At 33.8% G+C, this 27,180-nt stretch overlaps 1 protein-coding gene across 17 annotated transcripts in view; it reads left to right on the top strand.

Annotated features, from left to right (window-relative positions):
• KCNMA1 (potassium calcium-activated channel subfamily M alpha 1) overlaps positions 1-27,180 on the top strand; it is a 472,598-nt gene that overhangs the window by 319,905 nt on the left and 125,513 nt on the right. For all 17 annotated transcript variants that reach the window (XM_083843583.1, XM_083843584.1, XM_083843575.1 and 14 more), the window contains 5 exons: positions 13,072-13,182; positions 15,099-15,204; positions 16,642-16,724; positions 19,422-19,491; positions 20,333-20,488. In XM_083843583.1, coding sequence (XP_083699709.1) covers positions 13,072-13,182; positions 15,099-15,204; positions 16,642-16,724; positions 19,422-19,491; positions 20,333-20,488 — 526 coding nt within the window. The remainder of the gene's footprint in view (positions 1-13,071; positions 13,183-15,098; positions 15,205-16,641; positions 16,725-19,421; positions 19,492-20,332; positions 20,489-27,180) is intronic.

The raw sequence follows: 27,180 nt of genomic DNA, 5'->3' as shown, positions 1-27,180 counted from the left end.
AGAAATTGCTGCTCTCATCCTTAATCGGAAGAAATACGGCGGGACTTTTAACTCAACTCGAGGCAGAAAGTAAGTCAAAAAAGACCAGGTGTGGTTGTGTGACTTTGAACAGCCCCTGAAGGTGGTAATAGCTGACTTACAGCTTAAAAGGCTGTATTCCTTGTCATCAGATGTTACCACTAGAGAATTGTCACACTATAGAGACCTGGGCTATGCTACGGTACAAGTCACAACATTTTGGCCCTGCTTCAAGAGAACCTGGATACCACTCAGACTACAAAACTCCAGTTTGCTGTTGCGCAAAATAAGACATTTATGTTGATTAGGTTATTCCATAACTCTGTCAGACAATTAATAGTGCTGTTTCAATAAGAAAAATCTTCAATAAGAAATCTTTCAATAAGAAAAATGTTCAAAAAACAGATTCAGATTTCATGCACCAACTATTAACTGCAAATGGGTATTGCACAAAATCATAGTTTTAGTATCTATGACGAGGGGTTTTTAAAGTGATTCTCTTCCACTAACCTTGTAAAGTCTATGTTAAGAAGAGAAAGTAGTAGCCTTAGTATCAATGAAGTATGAGAAAAAAATAAAAATAGTATTTTTGGCTTGTAGCAACAACTATCTTTTATTAGACCACATTAGTTCATTACATTTCTTTTGAAAGCCTGTTTCTTTACCAAGTTAAAACTAGCTCTTTCTGGCATTCCCAGCATCTAGATCTGATGGTGTATAGCCTTTAATGAACTAGATGTACTTGTAGATATATTATTTTCTTCTTTATATCACCATTAACGTTGCCATCCTCTGTGTCATTACATATCATTATGAAATTCACTGGTAGAGATACATTTGCCCTGAACAACAAGTTATATGAAATCGCTTCCATAGAACAATAGGAAAGATCTCCAAGACACATATCTAATTAATTGTCCCTCTCTGTACTTCAAGCAGATATGTTTTTCACCTTGTTCCTTTCAAATCATCACCTATGCTTCATTTCGTAGATGTGTACTGTGGTTAGTAAATTCTTTCTCCTCTTTGTGGAGCAGAAAGACTGCAAATGCCCCACAGAGCTAATTCAAGAGTACTGATTTACATCGCCGGGTAGATAGATCAATTTTTTTTTTTGTTAGTTATATTTTATAATATTGCTTAACGAATAATAGGCATATAAATGACAACTTCAATAATTCTATTTTTAAGCTACCCTCAAATGTCTAAAGTTGTTTGGTTTTTTATTTATTTATTTATTTATTTTCTGGCAAACAGTAATGTTGGAAACTTGCACTGTATTTCTGAAAGAAGTGTCATTAATTTCCCAAAATGTGTATTTGTAACAGAGGCCTACTCAGCTTCATACTTGTATTCATACCTATTTTCTCAAGAGAGCTTTTTCAAATGGAGAATTTACATTTTTGGTTTTGAAGCTACAAAAGAGTTATGGCAGATGTAAATATGGCTTTAAAACTATTTTGCATACAGAGTTGTAGTCTCCCCTCTTCTACATTGTCACTAGTACCTAGCATTGCTCAGATGTCTCTGAACTTGGACTTGATCTTCAGTCAGAACCCCACATCCTGAAAACCTCAACTCTAGATCGAAGGCTTCCTGATAGCTTTGGGGCATGCTTCATTTTAATTTCTCACCTTTTCTTTTTGTCTTTATCTGCACTATCTGTTTGTTTTTAGCTCACTGTCATTGGGGGTTTCTCTGCTGACCTCTACTGCCCATATAACTTGCCAATTGGAACTCAGCTCTGTCATCAACATACAAAATGTTCAATTTACTTTATGCATTGTTTTCTGGTTCAAATGTTAATTACTAAGTAGTTAAAAGAAGTCTTTTGCTCATGTGGGTCTTTCATCAGAGAATCTAAGCTTGGGAACTGCACAGTAAAAAGCTATTAACAATCCCTGTTTGATGTTGCTTCTGCAGTCAGTAGAACAAGATTGATGAAATGTTATGTTTGGCCAAAATTTAAGTTTTCATTTGGAATTCAGTGATGAGAGAATGGATTGTCAGAACCAATACGTTTTCCTTTGCTTGGGATATGGACATGTGGTAGTAATTAGCAATATAAGGTCTTTAGTTGAACAACCAAGCATAAATTCTGGCAGCAAACATAATGAGAAACTACAGTTGTTCTATTTCTAATGTCAGAAAATTTCCAGATAAAATTAAATGCATGTAGAAAATGAAAGCAGCTAAATTTTGTTGAAAGAGATTGTTTCAACTATAAAAATATTAAATGTGTGTACTTTTAATTCTTTATCCAAAATAGATAAGTACATGGAATCTGCTTTGTAGTATTTATATATATAATGCGTCCTAATGAATTATGTCTGTGGAATAACATATGACTATTAAAAATTTAGATGGGTAGTTAAAATTAACATATGATTTCATATCTTTTAAGGATTGCACTGTATGCTTTATTACTAAAAGGAGAGTCTTGCTCAAGAATTGTTAACTGTTGAACTGGGAGATGGAATGTATGCATGAAAAGTTCTACAGGCTCCACTTCCTAAAGGGAGAACAAAAAAAAAAAAAAGAAAACACCAGCAATTTTAATCTCACATTTCATTTTATTTTTCAGCCAGTAAGGTCCCCAAAGGTCTCATAAACTATATAGGAATAATTTCCCACAATAAAGAAACATACTTCTCTCTCTGTATGCAATTATCACTGGTTAAATCTACTAGATACTAGATAGCTTTGTTACAAAATTCCACAGGGATTTTTTTTTTTTAATTTGATTTATAATCTCTGCTTAATAATGTATTCCTGTAATGAGACTTCTAAGGTCTCACAGAACGTAAAATAGGAATATTATTACAGCCTTTGACTGAAGTTTCATCTGTTAAAACAGCAGCAGTACTCGCTGTTGCATATACGGCAAAATGCATACCAGCATATCTATACAAAATGTGACCAAGATCAAACATACACATTTGATGACAGGCATCATTTGATGATTAATTGTCACAATTGCAACCAAGTGGGAACAAAAAAAAAAAAAGAAAAAAAATTACTCAAAAGGATAATAATCCTTGAATTTCAGATTTGTAAGCAGTGAGATCTGATAGGTAATGAGATTAGTGTTAAACAGCTGCTTTGCTACTGTGCACAGATCAGTTCATCAGAAGACTCTCTAAAGGTTTTACTGTGTCCTGATACACCGAATCAGATAGTCAGTAGAGAAGAAAAAAAGGGCTTTCTAAGTTTAGTTAGTTTAGTTTTACGCAAAACAATTTTTTCTTGCTAGAATCACTGCTAAATACAAATGACATGGAGAGCAGGCTGTAATTACAAAGACAGAAAATATTTTGATATTAAAATAAATAAATAAAAATCTAAGATATCTAAGATGTAACTGTAAAATAAAATTCAGACGTAAGAAGCAATCAGAACTTGAAAAATATTGTTTTTGAATGTTCCTAAGAGGTATCTTATGATAACAATAAAGTAACCTCCTTAATTTTCTAAATAGTTTTCTATGTAGTTTCTGTTATATCACATGAGCCACTACTGCTCACATCAGTCACTACTGCTGTTTTTACTTCCTGTCTCTGCATCCAGTTCTGTGGATTAATTCTGTAGTATATGATTTTACATTTTGTGGAAATAATTTTTGCAAAGCAGATAATGCATGTTATATTCTTTATATATTAGCCAATGTTTTACTGATATAATAAAATACTTTTAGTATTATAGAAAAATACTATTTATTGTAATAGACTGGTAACTACCTGACAGAATTTTTGTGAGACTTAAATGAGTCAAGTTTATGCTTTATGAAGATGATGAATGCTTTTGAAATACAAAGTAGACAAAAATTTATAATGAAAGTTAAACTCTTATTAATTGCTTCATCACTAAGGATAATGTCATTGCAGTGAAAAATATCTGCAATATTCTATAGGACATGGAATCTTATTAACATAGACTTATATAAAATCTGCTTAATGCAGAAGGTAAGGAAATAAAGTAAATGTTCAGTAAATTAGTGAAAAACTAGTATCATTAATAACTAGTGTTTTTAATAGACAAAATACTGGAGTTAAAAGCTAGATGTAACAAGTTGTGGGGTGGAGAAGGAAAAGATATGATCTATTTATTACAATATTATAAAAGCTCTACAAAGGTCTAGATTAGACATCAGTTTATAAAATAATATGTATTTATATATAAAAGCAGGGGAGGTTTTATGATTTTTTTTGTTTGGTTGGTTTTGACATTTGTTTTCATCACTAACAAACTGAAATGATATACAGTTTGAATGTTAATGATATTAATATTTGCCATTCTTCTGAATAAATTTGAGACCATTAGCCACTTCCGTACATGCTATCCACATTTAGCTCTTTTCTCTTTGAGACTTTCAGGATGACTTACTTTTTCCAGGCTCTTTGTTACTTGTCTGTAGAGCTCATGAAATAGTGTTGAAGGGGTCCTTTTTAACTGAAGTATCATAGAGGGATGAACAGGTCATGCTATTATTAATTTCATTGTGCTGGTAGACTATTATTTTTTAGACTAAGAGCAATAAGCTTACAGGTTAGCTCATGCATGGATACATCTGGAAGGATGGAAGAGGCAGTGATCACTTTGGCTTTGGATGCTTTTCGGAAGTGCTCCAACTAACCTCTTAACTATAGAATTCAAGCTTTAAGTCATACATGAGTGAGGTTTTCTTCAATAAACTTTTGGTTTGGGGATCACTAAAATTTTGCTAATGTGCTTTTTGTGATGTTTGGAACTTACAGTTTCAGTCCTAGCCAGAATAGGGCTTTAAAAATAGTCTGTTATTCCTTTTAAGCCATATATATATATAAACACATATTTATTTATTTATTTTTAACCTTCATATTATCCAGGTCTCGTCTGAGATTTGGTTAAAGATTCAGATATGTTTTACTGGTAATTTATAATTAACTTTTTGTTCTGAATTTACTCATTTATTTGAGAATCAAGATTGTTGCTAATAAGTTTTTTCATTTTTGTATTCATGTGTTCATATGATCAGACTGGATTTTAATTCTGTGAAGTATTTTCCATTTGAAGGCATTAGCTTTTTGTAAGTTAGCCTGCACAAAGCTCTAGAAAACAGATGGAATCAACATTGGTAAATTGATGGACTGAAAGAGGGTCCGGATAACTTAATGTGTTTTTTGTTGTTGTTGTTGTTTTGTTTGTTTGTTTGTCTTTTCCATTATTTCCTCTGCATTTAATTATTACCTTTTAATTTCATGGGCTAAAATGTTTTTCCTTTTGTATGCAATGTTCCTATCAGCTCCGATGAAAACTCTTTATGAGGCAACAACATGGCTTCACATGAATATAGACAGTGAAAAGGAATTTTATTATTATTTGTTGTCCTGATAGTATATAAACTAAACTTTGTTAAATTTTCAAAAGATGTTTTAAATGATCTTGACACATTACTCTAATGTTCAAGATTAAACATTGTATTTTAATGCCATCACGGTTCTTTACTGCATAAGCTATTCAAATCTCCTGTTTCCCTTCTCTCATGATCTGCTCTGCTTCCCAGAGAAGCAGATTCTTCTTCAGATTTCTGAAGTTTACAAGCCATAAATTAGCAAATCATCAGTATGTCAATTGGAAGAATCATCTGTTAGAGATTCCTTCCAGAAGGAAACATGGGATTCAATAACTAAACTTCACAGAGAAAAATAAAAACTGTGGACAGATAGATATGGTAAACAGAAAGACAAACAGATAATTTAAGTTGACAGACCATCTTGGATTCATTAGACATTTGAATTTGATTAAAAATTAGAACAATTTTTTTTTTTTATGCTTATCCAAATACTTTGGCAAAGGTCCACTTGCAACAGTAATGAGAGACATAGCTCCAAAGAAAGTGACATTAGATTATATTAAATAATTTGATACAATATGTAAGATACTATTTTCCAGTGGGATGAGACTGTAATAAGAGAATGTGACATGGATTGCATTATGATCCCCAGGGGTGTCTCTATTTCCCATCTGCTAGCCATTCTTCTAATCCCACTGTTTCAAATAAAGTCTCACTTAGTGATAAAGAAAATCTGATGAGTGTTAAGTAGACTGACAGATAGAACTAATAGGACAGACTTTTCCCCTCATTTTTGCATACTTATTAAACTATATCCATTCTTGCGAAAGCAAGAAGGGAAGTGTGGGAAGTGATATATAACAATATTATGACTTTTTTTTTTTTAAAGAGTCTTCTAGGTCTCAAGTCACGTTCAGATCCTGAATAATTTTATACTTCTAGTTAAAAGTGTAAAAAAATTCAACTTCTTTCTTTCTCTCTGCCTAAACTTTGAAAAAGCTTTTTTGGTTAGGCATCAAAGTAGCAGTTGTTGCTGTCCAAATTTTGTCCCAAGAAAGACTGACTCTGTTCTATAAATTTGCTGATTTACCATGTTCCACAAAATATATAAGCCATGATTTTCAGTGTGGACATTCCACGAAAGGGAACATGTGATGCCAGAACTGGTGAATTAATCAGCAAGTTTTAAGGAATTGTGACTTCTTTGTTTCCTCTCAGGTGCTCTTGCAGAAAATCAGTCATGACACTTTGGGGTGATTTCAGTGGAAAGAAATGCACTGGCTCTGGCCGTGAATGAAATACTCAAAAAATTTAAAGCCTTTGCTACCTTCTGCATTGTCTATAAAGGCTTATTGAGCATTCAAAAAAACCCATAAGGCAACTTTGAAGAAGAATAATGGTGGAAGCATAACAATCAATTCAGAAGAAAATATAATGAATTTCATAAATAATAACAGGGTGTGTCTGATGTCTGATAACCTGCTGCACAAAATAGTACAAGGAAGCCTAGGGTTTTGTGTGATTATAGCAACAGATTAAAGTTTGTTTGCAGGTGAGATGAAAGCAGTGGAGGTATGGTTTACTCCTGTGTTGCACTACAAGTTTTCTAGTATGGACCTCTTGTATATGCAGTAACATTTAACAGTTTTAACTGCTTCTTTTTATACTAAATTATGCACTAATTTCTCATGGTGATGCAGCTGTGTTGTGTCTAATGTTGTGGTATTTTTATGAAAGTAGAAGTACTGTAGATAGGGATGATAGTACCATCAAGACTGAATGAAAGAATGAGTCTTCATCCTTTAAATTGGTGGAAGCCTCTTATCTAATCCAGACCCCAGCAGAAACAAATTACTGTATTTTCTTATTATTATCGCAGTTTCATAGGCATGCATCAAGCTAAGAATATTAACTTTTCTTTCTTAACTTGCTTTATAGACAAGTGTTGCACAAGTTCTTAGAACATAATAGCGTAAGGTAATTTCATTTAACTGTACCTGAGCAAGGAAGCTGAAATAAAGAAGCTCACAGTGAATCACTTAGGAGAATATGCTATTGCAAACAGACTTAGATGCACACTGTAATATGCAGTTTAAACAAAGGAGTGTGCCATTTATTCAGGAATAAAGTCACTGAAATGCACTCTATAAGCCTCTTCTGTAGTACAAATCTCACTTTGGTGGGCATGAAATATTTGAGAACCTACATAACAGAATTCTTCTGTATTATTTCTGTGTGGTTCAGAAAAACACTTTCTAGCATTTAAGTGTTGCCAGTGACATACCACCAATATTCATTGAGCAAGACTGAAACCTGAATATATATGTGTGCTTGCCGCAGTTTTGTAGCTGTCATAATTCACAACTAATCAGGGTCTTGTATGTGGCTGTACATTTGTTGTGCCCATTAACAAGTTTGAGTTTAAGAAATTGAAAAGATTTCTTCTTGGTTCTTAATACATATAATGATCACACAGTAAATTCATGTCTGTATCAGAGGTAACGTTTAAATGAGTGACATTAATGATTTTCTGTTTATTTTAATCTGATGTATGATCCACTGACCTATATAGTATAGTCTATACTGAATGTATATCTTGCACTTTTGAGCGTTTTCTGATATTAACTAATTCCTTTTTCTTCATGCATAATGTATGAAAGAATCTGAAGAGTGCAGAACCTGTTGGAAAGAATAGATAATTTCTATGAGAGAATAGTTTACAGATGGTGTTGTGGTTTAACCCAGCTGATAGCTAAGCACCACACAGCCGTTCGCTCACCTTTCCTCCCCAGTGGGATGGGGGAGAGAATCAGAAAAAAGTAAAAGCTTGTAGGTTAAGATAAAGACAGATTTTTTTTTAAATATTTATTTTTTTCTTTTGTCCAAAAGTGTCCACTCCAGGTGGATGGTTCTCAGTATTTGCTTTTGTCATATATGTAATAGTCAAGATTTGTTATTGTTGTTTGTTTGTTTTTTATGGTTAAAATATTGTAATATATTATTCTGGCTATTTGAAAGTCTCACTGTACACATTGGCTACAGCCAATATTAACAGTAAGTGGTCCTTAGAGCTTCATCAAGTCTTCTGTGAGGAAAAACATCAAATCATGGTTGTACATCACTTATTACTCTGTCTGTATTAGTCTGAGAGAGGAGTTTATATTAAAATAAGGCATGTGTTTAACTGACTAATGGGGGGGAGACACAAGCACAAGTGTAGAATTATCACTTAATTGAACTGAATTAATAGTATCTTAATATTGGGGTAACTCATAAAAGCACAAGCAGCTAGCAATGTGTTATACATTAGTATATTTAAAGAATGCTGATCTAACAGATAAACAAGAAGATCATATCTACAGAATCTGTTGCCATTTATTGACTTCTGTTAGGAAGACAAAGTGACTGAGACCTGTCCTTTGTTGATAAAAAAAAACACTTAGACTTTAGAAGGGCATGTTGATTTCAACCACAGCAGTCTGCTACTGGTATGCAAAAAAAGAATTGAGATGGTTGATAGTTGAAGGTATGATCAGAAAACTAAGCAGAAAGATGATAAAGATATCTGAGCACATGTATTTGATATAAATATTATAGTTTTATAGAGACATCTAGATCAATATGTGCTATATATCATTTCGTTACTTGACAAGTGAACACCGTGTATTCAACTGAATGCTGAACAGAATTTTCTATTTATTATCTTTGATTTATTATGACAGACTAGTTAAAGTGAGTTTTTTCAAGTTCTTTATACTTGTTCCAATAAAATGGATATAATTTCTTTGAAAATAAACAAGCAAAAGATTTACATTTTGTATTGTGTCCTCTGAAGGAAGAACCACGTAAAGAACCTTTTTGAAGAATCATGTTCACAGTGGATCTGTTTTCATTTACAGTGCTATTTACGTGGATTAAGCATATGTTCTCAATTATCTCATGTTGGAATTCTAGATGTTTTAGCTTTTGCTTGTTTCATTTTTTCTTCCTGAAACTATTTGTATTTGTGGTGGGTAGGGACCTTATATCAGCAATATTGTTTACTTTATAAGGAGCTATTGCATTTTTAGATGATGTTTCATTGTCAGTACTTGAGAGGAAAAAAATAAGGTACCGTAGAGAATTTCAGCTGGGTAGAATAATTTTTTTTATATGTGTACTCTTCTTCTGTATTTGATAATTAATGACCATTAGGAAGATGGATATGGGAGAAGAATGGATTAGTCAGACACATTGCTTGATAACATATATCCCTTGATAGGCTTTGTATTCTCTGTAAAATATGATTTTTGCAACATTACAATTGCGTAGTATGGATTTCCATGCTTCTATTAACCAAATTTTACCTCTGATGCAGTTGCACTGACAACTGTTACTTTACAGAAGTAGTAGTCCTCCTGAATACTTATCGGCAATGAAAATGTCTAAAATCATGACGTTTGCTTTTCAATATTATAGGGGAAATTCTAAATTTCATTTTTAAATAACAAAAAGAAAATAATAATTTAGATGAATGCTGTATTACTTCTGAGGATTTTCATAAACAAAACCTAAATGCAGAGATTAGACATTTCAGTTGAACCAAAGTTATTAATACAGTATTTTCCTACCAAGCACCTCCAGCTGCAAGCAAAAGATATCCAATATATTGGCATTACCTTAGCTCATGGTGCATGCAAAAACTGGGTGGTGCATGGAAAGGGAATGATTATTGGCACAAACAGAGGAAGCTATAAATCTTCAGATCATACACAGGACAGATTGGAACAATATAAACTCTCTTAGTTTTCTAAGATAATGTACTGAATAACTCTCTCTGGGCAAATAGGAAAGCTGTTTTCAATTTCTTCTACTTCTAAGCAAAAATATAATTTATGGTAAAAGGAGATTTCTTTGTGGGAGTTTCCAACCAAAAATTAATGTTAGTCTCTCATCAGAAAACATTGTTTGAAAACCAGGACGGTTTTTTGTTACAATCACTGCTCAGGATGCTGTCTTGCACTATATAAGAACAGCAAAGACAGGAAGAAAGGATAATGCCTAAATAACCCAAAATCAGAGTGCTAAAATGAACACATGGTGCAGATGCCTTCTGACACTTCCAAAATAATCAGTCCTGATGCTCAAATGCAAGTGTATTTGACAGCCAAATGTTTTATTTTCCCTGAATCAGATTGGTATGAAACCGTACGGAAAGAGAATCATAGCAAGAGTGAATTATTGTTCCAAATGCAGCTGCTTTTAGGGGGAGGTTTTTGGAGTAGAAGACCTCTGGAGGTCTTTTCCAACCTCATTTATCCTGTAATCTTGCAATCCTATGAAAATTTCTTCTGTAATAGATTAACGTGGGTTACAAACTCTGTCTATTCTGTAGTTTTTCTCATTGGTTAGTCCATATCTTCAAAATGTGGAATTTAATGATGAAAAAAAAAAACACAACAAAAAAGCCACAAAGGTATTGAACGTCTTTTCAGAATCTGAACTTTCTTGAAAAATTCTAGTTACAATGATGTATTGGATTCATTAATGCATGGACATTCATCCATTTGGTAGGGTGGGAATCTTAGTGCTTGAAATCATATCTTGCCCTATATTAAAGGCTATTATCCTCTGATCAGACTGTATGCACAATAATACACGCACACGCAGTGCCAGGAGCTCAGGTGATTTGATCCCTTAGGGAAACTGTGGAAAGGTGCTTTTCAGAATGGGAATGCAGGCATGGTTTTATGCAGCACAGAGGCTGCTGGAAACTTTGCCAAACTCTAAAGATCCCAGAAGAAACCTCTGGGACCCTTTGCACCAAAAAGGTATGAACTAATATATTTTGTCTTGTTTTCTGATATTGTGCTTACTATCTCATAAAACAGTAAAGCTTGAAGTTAGGGATTTTGTGCTTGTAAGTGCTTACAGTCTGAGAAGCATGCAGTGCTTTGTATACTTCCTGCACCAAGATCTTAGGTTAAGATTGAGCTAAATCTTGGTGAATCCAAAGCTAACACTCCAGATAGCTAGTTTAGCAATAAAAGTTCATAGTATTGAGTCCTATGTTAAATATCTCATATCAACGTGTATTCTTTTCTTGTCAAAAGGAATGAAAAATATAAGTTTTTTATGGTTACTATGTCTAAAATTATATCTGAGGCCTGGTGATGTCACTGAGAACTCGTGCAGGAGGAGCGTTTGAGATTATCGTATTTCTAAATAAGCCTTTAAAACTGTCCTATGCTGTTTATAGAAGTGATAGTAGTAGAAAAATACCATAAAGTGTGCTGGACTGGTATAATATTGTGTTTTGCTTTCCTAGTGACCACCTGAACCAATGCAAAAGTAACAGTACAGTGATGGTGATATTATTTACTGCATGATATATGCTGTTGATTTATTCTCTGCTCTGCATCATTATCCTTTTTCCAATGAGTTCTGTGCAACTTTCACACACATTTCATCAAGCACCAAATTATGAAGCAAGAACAGGCCCGTTACATTAATAATCATTGCTGCCACCTGTTATTTGTTGCTTCCAGCCTGTGGGGTTTCTGCATTACTGAGTTGTCCACAGAATAATTGTGAAATAAGTGAGAGTTGGGCAGTCTAATTTTTCCCTTTGAAATACCATGCTTCGGATTGGCAGCTCAAGTGCTCGTATAAGTTTGTGAAATTATGTCTTTGTAATCATTTGTGTGTAGACCGTATGACTGTAATGAAGTTGGCTTTCTCTTAGTTCAGTAATTGTCTGTATCACCATCTTCCTGACTTCTGTAAGCAACGTGATAATTGGAAGTATTAGCATTAGGCATATCAAAATCACCATCTGTCATAAAACAGAGTAATGGAATATGGGTTGAGTTTATTCCATGAAGGAAACTGAGAGAAAACGTAGGATATTCTAATCAAGAACATTTTGGACTTTGCTTTACAATAATAGAGGAACAATGATCCATTGAGTCAGGAAGAATGCAGTTTCCTAGGCCTTTTCCTCAGCTTCTTGTATAATTCAAGAATGTATATGTTGGTATGTGCTTCCATCTTGCATAGTCAGATACATCAGTTCAGTATAAATGGAAAAATGTTGAGTATAAGGAACCTTTGTAACCTCAGTATGTGCAAGCTTTGGTTCTTTAAGCGATCTATTGCAATAGTGTGTTAATTAATTTCTTATTGTAATGTATTCTCCCTGTAGGACTTACAGCAAGATTTTTTTATTATTTATTGCTTATGGCCTATAATTGGCAAGCTTTGCGTTGCCTTCATTGGCCTAACTGTCAGCTTTTAACTGTGGAAAAATATAGAATAATTTTAGGGAGATTTGTTGTCTCGTTATGTCATAAAAATTTTTTTGAATAGTATCTCTCGGTAAAGGAAGTAAAGATTTTTAAAAAAAAGTGTATGAAATAGAGAAATATGACTCTGAAATGGACTGGTTAATACAGCATATAAATATGTATATAAATGATGCCACTTGCTCTTAAATATGCAGTATGCTTGACCAAATGGTTTGTTGATAGTAATCTTTGCAGGTGAGAATGTATATGTATTTTGAATTGCAAATCACCTTTTGGAATTGATGTTTTATTTTTTCTGACTTTGTGGAATGGGTGTTAGAGAAATGTCAAGATGACTAATACTCTTTTGGCCAATAAATTACTGTTTTCTTCTTTGCTTTTTTTCTTGCTTGTTTTACTTTCTTTGCAAAACTAACTCTGATTTTTCTATAACAGGCACATAGTTGTCTGTGGTCACATAACACTTGAAAGTGTGTCCAACTTCCTGAAGGACTTCCTGCACAAGGATAGGGATGATGTCAACGTAGAAATCGTCTTTCTCCATAAGTGAGTAAATTTTCAATATAAGTCCTATCATAGGTTACTAAAACTCACTGAATTAAGTCATATCTTGTGTGGGAAGATATAGGACTTTTCAAACTCCAAACAACTCTAAAACGAATATATGCAATTTCTTTTTCCTTTTTTTTTTTTTTTTAACAGTATAAGGTATTTTGAAGAAAGATAAGTTTTGTGCAATTGTTTTATAATGCATTGCAAAGCCCACTTGTATGAGTATTTCAAGAAGACTTCAGAGCCAGTCATGTCAACTGTGGTTTAGATATCTCAAATAGGAGTGTAATTATGAGAGAAAAAATATATATTGAAATATAAATAGATGTGAGAGTTCTTTAGCATAAAATATTTATTTGAAACTAGCATAATTGGTAAAATCTGTAAAACTAGTGAAAAATGCTGTGTGTTGTATGAACTTATGCTATCTGAAAACACTTTTTCACCTTTCATTTCACTAGGAAAAAGTGCATATTTTGTATTGCAAAACATTTATAAAAAGAAAAATGTAGGCATAGAAGTAGTTTTAATACAAATGTGATGCATTACTTTATAGTGAAGGTAGAAGAGAAATTCTTGTCACCATACTTGGTACTGTTCTTTTACCCATATATACATACCTACACATGACGTCTCTTGCATTTTTTTCATGTGAGATTTGGAAGAATGCCTTAAGGTGGTTGATGGTAGTTACAGGCTCTGCCTTACAAGTGATATAAAGTGAAATAGGTGTACGTATGGAAGAATCTGTTAGAAATAGCCATGTGCTTGGGAGAGAGGCAGTGTGAATATTCTTTTCTGATCCGGAATAGCATCTATTTCAAAGTGCTTTAAACTATGAATAAGTGATATTTTTGTATTTAGCAGCAAGTTCTATACTTTTATTCCTTTTAAAGAAAATTATTAAAAGCTGATCATTTGTGATGATTCAACAAATGAAGCTGGAAAACTAAGAATCAGCACTTGCACAATTTTTCTTTTCTTATCTATACCTTTTGAATTGAATTACAGATGATATCCTCAAGGAACTACTTTATTCATTTTCTTTTTTGCCAGTTCTAAGTAATAACAGGAATGGACTACAAGAGGAAAGTGAATTTCCACAGTGAAAATCATGGTGATAGGAACTGCGAAACTATATGCATGTAAAGGGAGTTCAGCACCTGTCTACTTATTTGTGCCTGTTTTTTTTTTTATTTATTTTTATCCTCCCCCCGCCCCCCAACAAATATTTGCATATATCTGTTTTATTTGCTTATTAATTTAACATCTGGCATCAGAATGATCTCATGCACCTGTAACATAGCTATTTAAGAAAAGTACTTCCAAGGTTGTTCCCCATTATATGATAGATGCTCTTCCATTTAGTCGTGTGTTTATGGCAGAATGAAATGAGACAGAAAGTCACAGCAAAATTGTTTGTTTTAATTCTAGTTCTTACAGGCTACAGGGGTCCTGATGGGATTCCTTTCCTGGATTTTAGTGATTTCGCACTGAGCTCTCTTATTTGATGCAATCAACCATTTTGAGAGTGGTAGGTACATGCAGAGGATTGTTGCATTAGCAGATGACTTCTATGGAAGGATGAGGTGAGAGGATGTTTTCAAACTTTTGCACCAGTTCTTCTGGATTCACATCTGTGAGAAAGTGACATGCAGTGTGAAAGAACATGCAGAGTGGCACAATTAAATGGGCCAGACGTGCTGTAGACAGAAGAGAGGAAGTGTAAGCAGTATAGTATTTGTCTTTTAAGTACTGCATGCTGTTTCTACACCACAGGAAAAGCATCAGCAGAAGTCTGAACACCTAATAAATAAATGGGTCAGTTTATAAATAAATGAAGTAAATGGGACAGTTATGGAAACTGAATTCTTGTTTTCTCTTGTGTTTTCTTCCTCTTCCCGATGCAGTATCTCCCCTAACCTTGAGCTGGAAGCTCTCTTTAAACGACACTTCACTCAGGTGGAATTTTATCAGGGTTCAGTCCTTAATCCCCATGACCTGGCAAGAGTGAAGGTAATAGCTCTTTTGTTCTGTTCTCCTGCTACCTGACATTTATTTAACTACTCATTGCATTATTTTAATAAATAATATCTAAAACGTGATATTTTTATTCAGGTGCTCCCCCAAAAATGTTTTCCCCTTTTGTATTAGCTTGTCTAATAAATTCCAATATTACAATATCTATCCATCTGTCCATAAACCTTGTTTTCTTTATATGTTTAGATCTTCAAAGCTACAGTAATGCTGTGACTTAAGAAACATTGTATGCCATTTTATTGAACTCTTTATGAATTATTCATTGGTGTTTAGTTCAAGAGTCTATTTAACATTAATGTTTGATATAATAGAACATTGTCTTACTGTAATTGCTTAAAATGCTCCTGTCTTACCTTCATCAGAACAATTAGAAAATGATTTTTCACCAGTCAAATCCTTTTTCTATTCTCTAGAATCCTGATAAAAATACAACTTAAGATATTTGGTAGTTAGAATGAGGTAGTTCATTGTCTAGAATTCTCTGTAGTAAATTCTTTTGTACTTTTAAAGCAAAGCATGAAGGTTAGAGGAAGAAAAGTGGAAAGCTGTATCTGTCAGATAGAGCACCACCTTGTTTTTTCTCTTTTTTTTTTTTTTTTTTTTAATTTCCCTCAAATGGAATGTAAACCAGCTACTTAAGCCAATAAGGTTTTAATGCAGCATTAGCACTTTCTGGAGTAGTAATCATGTCTTCTGTCCAGTTTGGCTACAGAAATTGCTTAACCTTTAGTAGCCCAACACATACTGTGTTTCAGTTCATCAGTGTTCTCATTATGACCATGAAGTTGTATACTGGTATTTTGTTCTCTGTTACACCCTTTTTTGTGTTGATATTTGGTTGTATACAATGAAAAATTCTTTTGTCATCTGCTTTGAGTTAAATAGGGCTAAGGTTTGTATGAACATAGAGGTCCTGTGAACAGATATGTTCTCTCGTCCTTGTGCTTCCTGAAAACTGGTGCTCAGATTCTAAATCATAGGTTCAGCCATCTCTTCCTGTCTCTAAGAAGAAGATACTTAAATTCCCAATCAAAACTGCAGGACTTGTGGCAGCACTGTACTAATATAACAGGAACTTCCTATGGATTTAGGGGTCTAAATTTCAGTATCTGATTACAAAAGATATATCCATTAAAAACTCTATGCTTTAGCTTATACAATGTAGTAGTAATGAATGGAACTATCAACCTGGTCTGAGCACCATTAACAAGCTTCAAGAAATTGCTATGTGTATATGAAAGCTGTTGCCATCACCCCTGTTGCTTATAAAGTCTTGTAACACTTTTTCTTATTAGTATTATGAACTGACATTCACAATCAGGATGGCAGTGTTGGAATCCCTAATACTTTATCATGAACAAATAGCTGAAAACAGAGGTTGCTAATTATTTTTCTTTTTCTTCGGTGTCTCAGATAGAGTCAGCAGATGCGTGCCTAATTCTTGCCAATAAATACTGCGCTGACCCAGATGCTGAAGATGCCTCCAATATTATGAGGTAATGTCATTAATTTTTAATTCTTAAGTTTGATTAGCCAACTTCTGGTGTTCAAATAGGCCATAGCCACACATAGCTTTATTGCTGATCTGAAGATCAATGCTGATAAATGATCCTGAAGACCATTTCAGAGCTTTCTTTAGGGGGCAAATTTTAAGATTGTCTCAGAACCCCTTAAATTCCTGCCTAAACTGTTTTAATTTAGCTGCTTTATAAATAGCATATTAGAAGAGAAAATTATGATCAGAGGAAAAACTGAACCAAAAGTGAAATTTGAAATCAGGGTATTTGTTTTGGACTTTGTATATTGGCCGTTTTTTCTCATTTACAGTATCTTTCCATATTCAGATATTTGATTGCTCTTCTTCCAATATAGTTTAACTGTAATTGTGTAAACAACTAACAATTTATGTATTCCTCTCTGCTAAGTCAATGAAGGAATCACACAGGTTTTAATTTCTCTTTTTTTTCAGAAATGGCCTGTCAATCTCTATTTTCATGGTGTAGGTAAAAATTCATCCTTTCAAAAGGGACATGAAAGCTTTATGTAGCATCTTTTCCGTTTCTTTGTTATAACCACTTACAGGTCATGTTACAGTACTAGTTCTCAAACTAGTGCATCCAAAATAGAATCAGCTGCAGTTATTTGGCTTGTGATTACTGTTGTGTTCCTACAGCAGAGTAATTTACTAATGTTCTCCAAGTCCACTGGCAGGCAACATCTCTCTTCTGGATCTTCATTGCTTGCTGTGTTTGTTACTTTAAGAACTCAGTTTTTCTAGATGTCATAGAGAGGGATGACATGGCTGCATGGAGCATGAGCTTTGGTACTCTTTGTCATTTTGTAGACCTTAGAGTTGAAGTATTCATAACTACACACAGGAACAGCAGAAGTGAAAGGAAAGGAAAAGTCGTTGTGCTGCTGCAACAATAAATTACATAAATGCACGCCCTGCAAGGGCTGGTGTTGACAACGGGACAGAAGGACCTTCGATCACCTCATACCTCATTGCTCCTCAGTAAATCTGCTATCCCAAGTAATCACACTACTTGGGGAAAGTGAGGTATGAACTTCATGATAGCAACGATACAGTGGTCTCCAAGCTCCATCCTCCTTTTTAACACTGAAGACTAACATTGCTTAATGATGATTAACAAGTCACTTATTATATTAGGGGTCACCAAAGCTTGTCCTGCTTCCTCCCTGTATTCTCTGAAGGAAGAGGATGAATGGGTCAATTAGTGGATGGCAGCTAGAGTTACAGTAAAACTAAGCCATTCCATTTTTTTGTGTTTTGTTCATATGATCTTAGTTTTAATGAGACCAGTCTGACCTTTTAAAAATTAAAACGTCAAAGATCAGTTAAAAAATTCTCAAACAAAATTGACCAGTGCAATGAACCAGTTTTATTTGTCTGTCAAATGTTTGCATTCCAGGAGTTGAAGGAAATAGGAGAAATAAAAAGAAATTTAGTAAAGCTACTTCTCCAGAAAAAGTTCACTATGCGCAAGATACCTGAGTGTCTGTGGAAGGGGCAGGGCTTATATATGCCTAATTTTATTTTTCAGTCATGCTTTTGTGTTTTAATGCAAAAAAATATATATTTTTCATGTTAGTTGCATAAATATATTAAAAGTATTTCAGCTGCAGATTAGTGCATTCTTAACACATTTAATACCTTTAATACATTAAATGTAATAAAATGCAAAAGTGTAATTTCAAGACTGGAATTCTCTTGTGTCTTCTCAAATTTAAATGAATTTAATTCAATTAAATAGAATGTTTAATTGAATAATTCAGAAAGAAATGAAAAATTAGTAGGAATAAATGTTTTGTCCTTTTACAAGATGATGTAAATTGAAATAATGAATACCTTCTTTTTTCCCTCTTTCTTAAGTTTGTACATACAGAACATGGCTTGTTTCTTTCATTAATTTTACTGCATTTTTTTTCATTCTCTCTTCCTAACACATTATAAGTCTATTCAGTTCTACAGCATTTTCTTTCCAGCCATTTTCAATATGTACACAGCTGAATATATGTTACCCTCATTAAATAACGAAGAATAGCTGTAACAGCTGCAGATTATGGAAGTAGACCTATCTGTTATAAATTCAGAGTTCAGATATCAGTTTCGATATCGAGCTTAGGAATAATGCAGAAAAAATGAAGATGAATTTGCACTTGGATTCATGTCAAATAAAATCATCTTTCAAGGTGTTTAAATATGATAGAAGTCTAAAAACTATAAACAAATAACGGTGGAGGGATGAAATGTCCTTTCAGACATTTATCATTGGAAAACTTGATTACATTGATTCAAAGAAACAAAGATAATCACTAAAGATGACAATAATTGCAAGTGTATTATTTGCTTAACATAAAGAATGGGATATCTGAACAAAGCTGCTAAAACAAATATTTTTATTTTATCTGCAAAATCAGTAATGAAGCCATTAAACTGAGTAAATCCTCAAGTTTGTTCTCTATTATTACTTGATGGTTGTTAAATGAACTTGACTAGATGTAAATTTTGCATATGTTTAACTTTGATTATTATGCTTTACAGCAAAATACATGAGTACAGTTTTAACTGTGGGACTTGACAACACAGTGAAGTAGATGTGCTGGGATACAACATCCAAATATCCCACCAACTAAATGTTATTTTAATCATATATTTCTTTTACTTTTAGAGTTATTTCAATAAAGAATTACCATCCGAAGATAAGAATTATCACTCAGATGTTGCAGTATCACAATAAGGTAATGTGACAACCAGTAGAGTATCTCCCCACAGGTTTTAGTTGCTTTGTGTTTTGCTACCTTGCACTCATACACTATTTTTTCTAGCTTCACTAACAATAAGCATTTTTCTTTCCAAACACCCTAATAAGCCTTGTCACGTAATCCAGTTACAAGGTAATTCAATTTTATTATATATGCAAGTGACCTTATCAAAATCCTCTGACATTTATTAACTACCTAGGATATAATTCTCAGAGCTACAGTGTCCATACTTGCTATTGATTCCAGATGAACCACTCAGAATCTGTAAATTTTGTCAAGCTTATTGCACTAGAGCTATCTGAAATGAATTGGTGGTTTCTAGGCAAGTCAGCTCTTGTGGAAAGTCAATTCTTTCTGAATAGTTACAAAAAACATGGAATTATTGTCTTATTAACCATTTATAGTTAATTTATATTTCTTAAATGGCAATGTGGATCTGTAATTGCCAAATTGCAGGTTCAAAAAAAAATAATAATTAAGGTGAAAATGAAGGCTCACTCAGATGTGAGTATGGGCCTGGCAGTGTCACAGCCACATATATGCATCTAGAACATGGCTTGAGAAATATGAAATTTTGTCTATAATAAAAAGATACATAAGAGATTGGAGTCCTTCTTAGCATAAAACTAATTTTTAGGTATTTAAAGTAATTTTCGCTAGTCAGAAGAATAAATAAATAAATAAAGCCAGTAACAAAGTCATTCACTTCTATCTCCTTCATTACTGTACTGTATTTACAGAAGTATTTCTGCCTCTTCACCTGTGGAGTTTATTTTTATTTTATTTTATTTGTTTCATTTTATTTTAATTTCTTCAGGCCCATCTACTAAATATCCCAAGCTGGAACTGGAAAGAAGGGGATGATGCAATCTGTCTCGCTGAGCTCAAGCTGGGTTTCATAGCCCAGAGCTGCCTGGCACCTGGCCTTTCAACAATGTTAGCCAACCTCTTCTCTATGAGATCGTTCATAAAGGTAATGCCTTGTCTCATTAGAATGTTTTAGTCTGCAATTCAGTTTGTCAGAAAGTTGTATAGAGAAAATGGCTGAAATATGCAACAGATAGGAACACATTAACAACTTTTGTAAAAAAAAAAAAAAAAAAGAAAAAAGGCAAACAAACAAAGAAAACAGCACACACTTGCATGCAAAAGATCCCTGCTGCAAATTGGGAAAACTGTCAGGTTCTGTCAAAGTTATGTTTTTGTTTTTATTTGGAAAGTTTGGCATTAAAAAATTGATCAAAGTATCATCCATTTCAGGGGGGATATTTCTGGTGTTTTGTGTTTTGCTCTGCTTTAAACAAACCATGTGTTTATCTGTGAGGAAAGTCCCTTCTGCTAAAACAAAAATGTGGTTTGTATATGTCCCATATGGCAAAAAAAAAAAGTGCCCAGAAGAAAGGACTGATCATTTTGTTCTTTTACATCAAGTGGATAGTGGACCTTTGACTGTGAGAGTAAATAAGAAATGTATTGGAACCAAAGCCTAAACTTCCTACAACTTCATTTGTGTTTCCTCTCAGTAAAAGAGCTTTTTCAAACTTAAATGGCAAAATTTTAATGCAGTTAATGCAGACTTCTATGGCAACTGGACCAAGGCCTTGATTGAAGCAGTCAATGCTTCTCTCATGCTTCCTTCCCCTGTCTGGGACAGTAATTCCAAATATCAAGGATGCACAGTTTCCAATCCCTTGATTGTTATTAATAGGACAGGAAACACTGGAGTTCAAGGAAGGACATTTCAAGTCCATTGTGCTAGTTAGCAAGGAAAACAAACAAAAAACAACAACAAAAAAAAGCAAAACAAACAAACAAAAACACCAACAAAGAAATACCAACATAAAGCCTAATGTTATCAGGTGAGAAAGCCAGGACTGTTCCACAGAGGTGCACATTTCATTGTAGAGTAGTGAGTCTTTATTCACTTCTCAGGAAGTCCTGAAATTCTTATTAAGGTGTTCTTTGGAATCCTCCTTGTAATGGAGACCACAGATTCTTGTGTCTACTACATACTGTCAAAAAATGCCCATTTTCAGTATGGAAATAAATCTGGGCTTTGCAGTTTATTGTCTGCAGTTAGGCTGCTTGCATCTTTATTCATGTTCAAGTAAAAAAGCTGTTTTACTTCAGTAAAGCCAAACTTGAAAACTGTCCATGATTCATCAGCATATAGTCACTCAGATATTAATTCTTTCTACTTATATCCTGAAGAAAATTCAGTTTTTTTGTGAACTTCATTCTTTTTGCAGGTCATTCACTCTCAGGAGTCTCAAAAATTTGTAGTAGTCAAACGAATATATTCAAATTAATGTGGCAAAGTTTTCTGTGAACTTGCTCTTGATGTCAGAAGTAGGTCAAAAACTTTTGTTCAGCTCCTGTCTTCCAAAATCAGAAGTGATGATTTATCTCCAAGAAAATCCAGTATATATCTTCAGAAGCCCCAGCCTTAATGCAAGTTACTTTAATGTCGAAATTGAACTTGCAGTGAGGAAAAAAAAAAAAAAAAAAAAAAAAAGAGAGAGAGATTCAGAAAGTGTCTGGCTTTGGGGAATTGTGCCAGAGACAAACACTTATGGTCTGGATTTGTACTTAAAATATTTATACAAGTCAAAAAATGCAAAGTTAAAGGTAACATCTTTCCAGAAAATGTCTTTGACCACTTACACCAGTATCTTACCCATCTTCAACCCTATATTATTTTATAAGATATTCTTATAATAATTTCCATGTCATGAAACATGACTGTTTCACTGATGAACAATTTTAAGCTGAATGCTCAGTTTTGCAAAGCACTTTGCCCCTTTGCTGAGGTAGAAACCGTCCCAATCCTGTAATGGGATCTAAATGAGTTAAGACAGTCTGCATTTTATTGATTGTGATTGCTTCTATATGTACAGAATAAACATAAAAATAACAACAAATTTGATTTAGAGGAAGGTATCACTGTCAGTTTTGTTCTTGTATCTGTGATTATATATAGTTATAAACAGAGTAGCGTGCAGACATACCTTAAATTGTGTTACTTCAGGTGGCACTAACAGAATGCTGTCAAATACTGCATTGATAGAATGCAAGACTCTGCTAGTATTGGTTAAAAATGTTGCTGTTTAACTAAGAATGAGTGATCCAGGTAAGTTAAATGAATGTAATCATTTTCAAAGAACTCTGAGTGTTAAAATCTAAAGTAAAATATAGAAGAACTGAGAATATACTCCTTTCCGTGATAATTCAACTCAGTTGGTGATAGCAAAAGGTTTCTTTCTTTATTTAACTGAAAAGATATTCTTTCTGCAAACTATCTCATTCCAAAAGCTGTGTTTGAAAGAGAAAGCTGTTACTAAGTGATGGCTGTGATTAGAGAGAGTATGGTAGAAGAGCAGCTTTGTTAATTGGAATTGTTAAGGAGGATTCTATTTAAAGAAAGATGTACATTCCCTAAAAGGACTTCCAGTCTTTTTCATTTAGAGCACTGAATTTAAGTGCTGTCAGACCTTCATAAATTCCTTGAGCAAACGTTAGTAGAGTCTCACACAAGCTAGGAGATTGCCAGGGATATTTACTGAAATTTCTCTCAAAAAAAAAAAAAAAAGTTTGAAGTGTGTGTTTGTTCCTCCTTCTTCATAATGTGATCAGAAAGTCATTTAATGTGCCATAAATGCTTGGGCAGTCAAACAAAAATGAACATGATTGATGGTGACATTGCACACATTTAACTCATTATATGTTACTTTACAACAAAATGATTTGTGTAAACAGTCTGCCTAGTATTAAAGGTAAAACAAACTAAGAAACCTCAAAATATTATATTCGTGTCTAATATTTTCTTTTTGGTTTTAGACATGTAATCTCACATGGAATCTTTTATGCTCCTTTTGGCACCAACTGGATAAAAAGAAAATCAGCTCAAAAAGAGTATGTGATACACAGTTGTAACAAAAAGGGTTTATAAAGGAAGAAAGACTGTCCAACAAATCATGTTGAGGGGAGAAAAAAAGCCAAAAGCTTTACACCTGTAAACTGTATTTCAATAGTCTGTTCTTTTTATAGCAGAAAGTGCTATCGTTGTATTAATAAAGAAATCAGGACTTACTGCTTGCGTAGTCCCAGCAAAAGATTGAAATACTGTACTGTAGTGCATTTTCAGTATTGTTTGGATTAGCAAATGCATACCAGAAGTCTACCCATATGAAAAACATTGCAAAAAGTAAGTAAATAGAATAAAAGGCAGAGGTGGTCAAATTTTGTCCGTGTCTGCAATCATGTAATCCAACATGAGTTAGTATTGTTGCATAAATTAATAAAGTATGGAATGTGGTCCTTGAGTGTAACACAAGTCCACAAAATGAATTAGTTTTGTCTTTGCTCTGTTGGTAAGACAGTAGGCATCATTCCAGAATTGAAAAATGATCTAGAGCAGTCTCAGTTCTCTTCTAAGCTATTTTGAGAGCAGGAATGTTCTGTGGGCTCTTTTGGCATCTGTTGCTCACACCCACACGTATGTGATGCCCGCTTCTCTCAATACATTCTATTCTAGTGCAGGCTGATAGATGGACATAATGAAGCCATGCAGATTTACATCAGACGGGTGTACATCACACTGATGGAACACATCAACTGGCTTTCTATTTATTTTTGGCCACCTAGGCAGTCTTGGGCAGTTTTAAAGTATGAGACTAGGGTTTGTTCAGTGAGTTTCCTCTAATAAAGGAGAACTTGTAAATAGGTGAAAAATGAAACTTCTCGTAGTGTGAGGCTCCTAAGGAGGCTGTGTAATAAACAGAGTACCTTGACTTAGGAAAATGATAGAATCAAATAAAAAGATAGTTAACACGTAATGATGCTTAAGGAAATTTGACTATAAGACTAAATCTGAGAAGCTTAAATCTTTGCTAGGAATTTATGAGCTTCTTTGAGCCAATTATCTGACACTTATCTGTCAGATTTTGGTTTCTGTGTCTAAAGGTACAATGAAGCCAGACATTCACACAAGCAATTTGCGTAGACTGAAAGGGCATTATGAGTGAGGATGAGGAAATGTTAAAAATACATTGGAGAAGTTATTTTTCAGCCACCAGTCAAAAATATTATGTTTGCACTTCCTCTTTATTTCCATGTATGTAGCTAGAAAAAAAAATGTGGTGGAGAAGAGAATTACAAAATTATCAGGAAGCCCTGGAAGCATTGTGAGCCTAGGTGCTAGCAGGAGTCCCTGTGTTAGATGTATGTAGAAGAAAACAGCTTAGCGAGGGCTCAGATGAATTGCTCCAGTGAAGAAGTTACTTTCTAGGCAGTTCTGGTAAAACATTTCTCCACATGACCTTCTGGGCATCTTTGAAAAGCAAGTTTTATATGTATTTTAAAAAGTAAATAGTGACAACTTTCACGTGGTTTCTACAGCACTTTATTTTTTTCTTTTTATCCAATAAAATAGGGTTGCTTACCAAATAAAACGTATTTCAAAATGTATAATGGACAGTGTTCTTCTAAACATCTGAAATTAGTCTTGAAGCATTTGTGCTGCCTTTTGCTCTTCCCTGGATGGTGATGAGCTGAGCTTATTCGATGCCAGGTGGCAGGCTTTACAGCTATTTTAATTGTGCTATAAAGGAATTTTCATTTTGTCACTTCCTTAATATTTATAAAGACATTCCATCATCCTCTCCCTGCTTTTCCTTGCTTAATGCAAAGTATAGTATAATATCCCAAGTCATACTACAATTCTAGTCTTAGTTCTCTGTCTTGATAGTGAGACCTAAATTTTGACAGAGAAGATTATATAGCATTGTCAGCTTCAGATACACTCAATTTCTTACATGTAACTATGTCATTACAATGAGAAGCAAATGCTTTAGTAGGTCAGTTGGGGCTACAGAGCTGCTGATAATTATCCTGACAGGGGGTAGGGCTGGGTGTGTTAAGGTTTCCTGACAATACTAATGGTTGTATTTGTGAGATGTACATCATTTTTTGATCTCTCTGTCTCACTGGTAAATGATAATATTATGTAAATGTATTTGCTGGTAACAACATTGTGCCTATATACAGATAGAGGAGAGCAGAGGAGGGAGTACTAGAGTAGAATGTGAGAGATGTAGGTTCAGATCACTTTATGACACATTTTGTGTGAGATCCAACACAAAGAGATAAGTGCTCTTTACCTAGCTTTGTTTGGAATAGCTTAAATTTTTGTCACTATTTGTTAGAATTTGCTCTTGAGTTTGTAAAGTCCCTGAAGAGAGAAATGAATTCTTACTATTTGAACCAACATAGCATCCTGTGATAACATTTTGCTATGATTCAACATCAAAATCAAAAGAATATAGTATATGCTATAGTGTGGCTGTCAGTCAATGATCATGAATGTTTCCTTGTTGTTGCATCATAAATCACTAATTGTACTGTCTTGTTATCTTTCTAGAAAGTTACATTTACTGATGTTGCTGCAGTATCTGCTTGAAGTATGTTAGTTACTTAACTTCAGGAGTAAAAATAACAGAATGACCTGCTAAGCCTGCTACTTAGGATCATGCAGATGAATGTCTTCCAAACAGAAGAATGTTCCTTTTCTGTAAGGAAAGGAAAGGGATGTAGAAGTGTCTGTCTTTTGTCATTGCTTGGTAATATGCTTGAGGTGTACAATATTTGCATAAGTAAAGTAGGGGGTCCATATTTAAATTATATTAAAAAAAAGAGCGAGATTGGGAATAGAATTGCTCTTGATCAATTATTTAATTATTTTGTCTTCATTCAGTTCCAGTTAGGAGTTGAAAACAAACACGTCATCTCTGTTGCAAATATTCTTCTTCTACGGTTGAAATAGTTTCTTCATATCAAGTGACAAAACTGCTAGTGATTTACAAACTGAATCTCTCTTAAAATGTCTGTTCCTGAAGAGTAAATGAAACATCACTTCTCCCTCCTTGTTCAGGTGGATTTTCCTTATGTGTTTAGCTATCTAGTTGATGCTGAATATGTTAAAGGAGTATATTATACTACTACTCATTAAAGAAGGTTGCCTGATTGTAGTTGTTATGGAAATGTAAAGCTACATTTCAAAAGGACTTCTCTCCTATAGACCTCAAAGTTTGGTCTTTTAATGGTGCAGAGAGGAACAAAGATCATTGTAGCTTTTATAATGTCTGTCATCTGCGTCACTGCAGAAGTTTTATCATTTCATCTAGTTACCAAGGAAAAATCATCTTTTTTCTTCAGTTAACCTATCTTTGACCATTTTTGCTTCTTCTAGCTGTGCTTTATTGTAGCTTCTTGACAGAAAAAAACACTGCTGGTTCTTAGAAAGTCAGATTCATAAGAAATGAAGAAATGTAGTGGAGCCTGGTCCTCTGGTTCTCCCAGCCCAAAAACAAGCCATAAATTTAAGATAGCATGAGGTTAAGCAGATTTCCCATCCACCTTCTTAATAAATCTTTGGAAAATATGCATGGGGAGACTAGAGGACAAATTCCTTTAAAAAGCCCAAGTCACCTCATCTGAAAATTCACACACAAATTGTATCCATTTGGCTAAAGCATATAACCTTTATAAAGAATATGTAAAATAAATATTATTTTCCTTTTTCTAGAACATTGGTAAATAGGCTTAGGTGGACAAGAGAGTACAAATTCTAGAGCAAATAAAGAGGAAATTGAAAGAGAATTTATTTAG

Source organism: Anser anser (assembly GCF_964211835.1).
Source record: "Anser anser genome assembly, chromosome: 7".
Taxonomy (NCBI): Eukaryota; Metazoa; Chordata; class Aves; order Anseriformes; family Anatidae; genus Anser; species Anser anser.
This window is presented reverse-complemented; position numbering and strand designations above follow the sequence as displayed.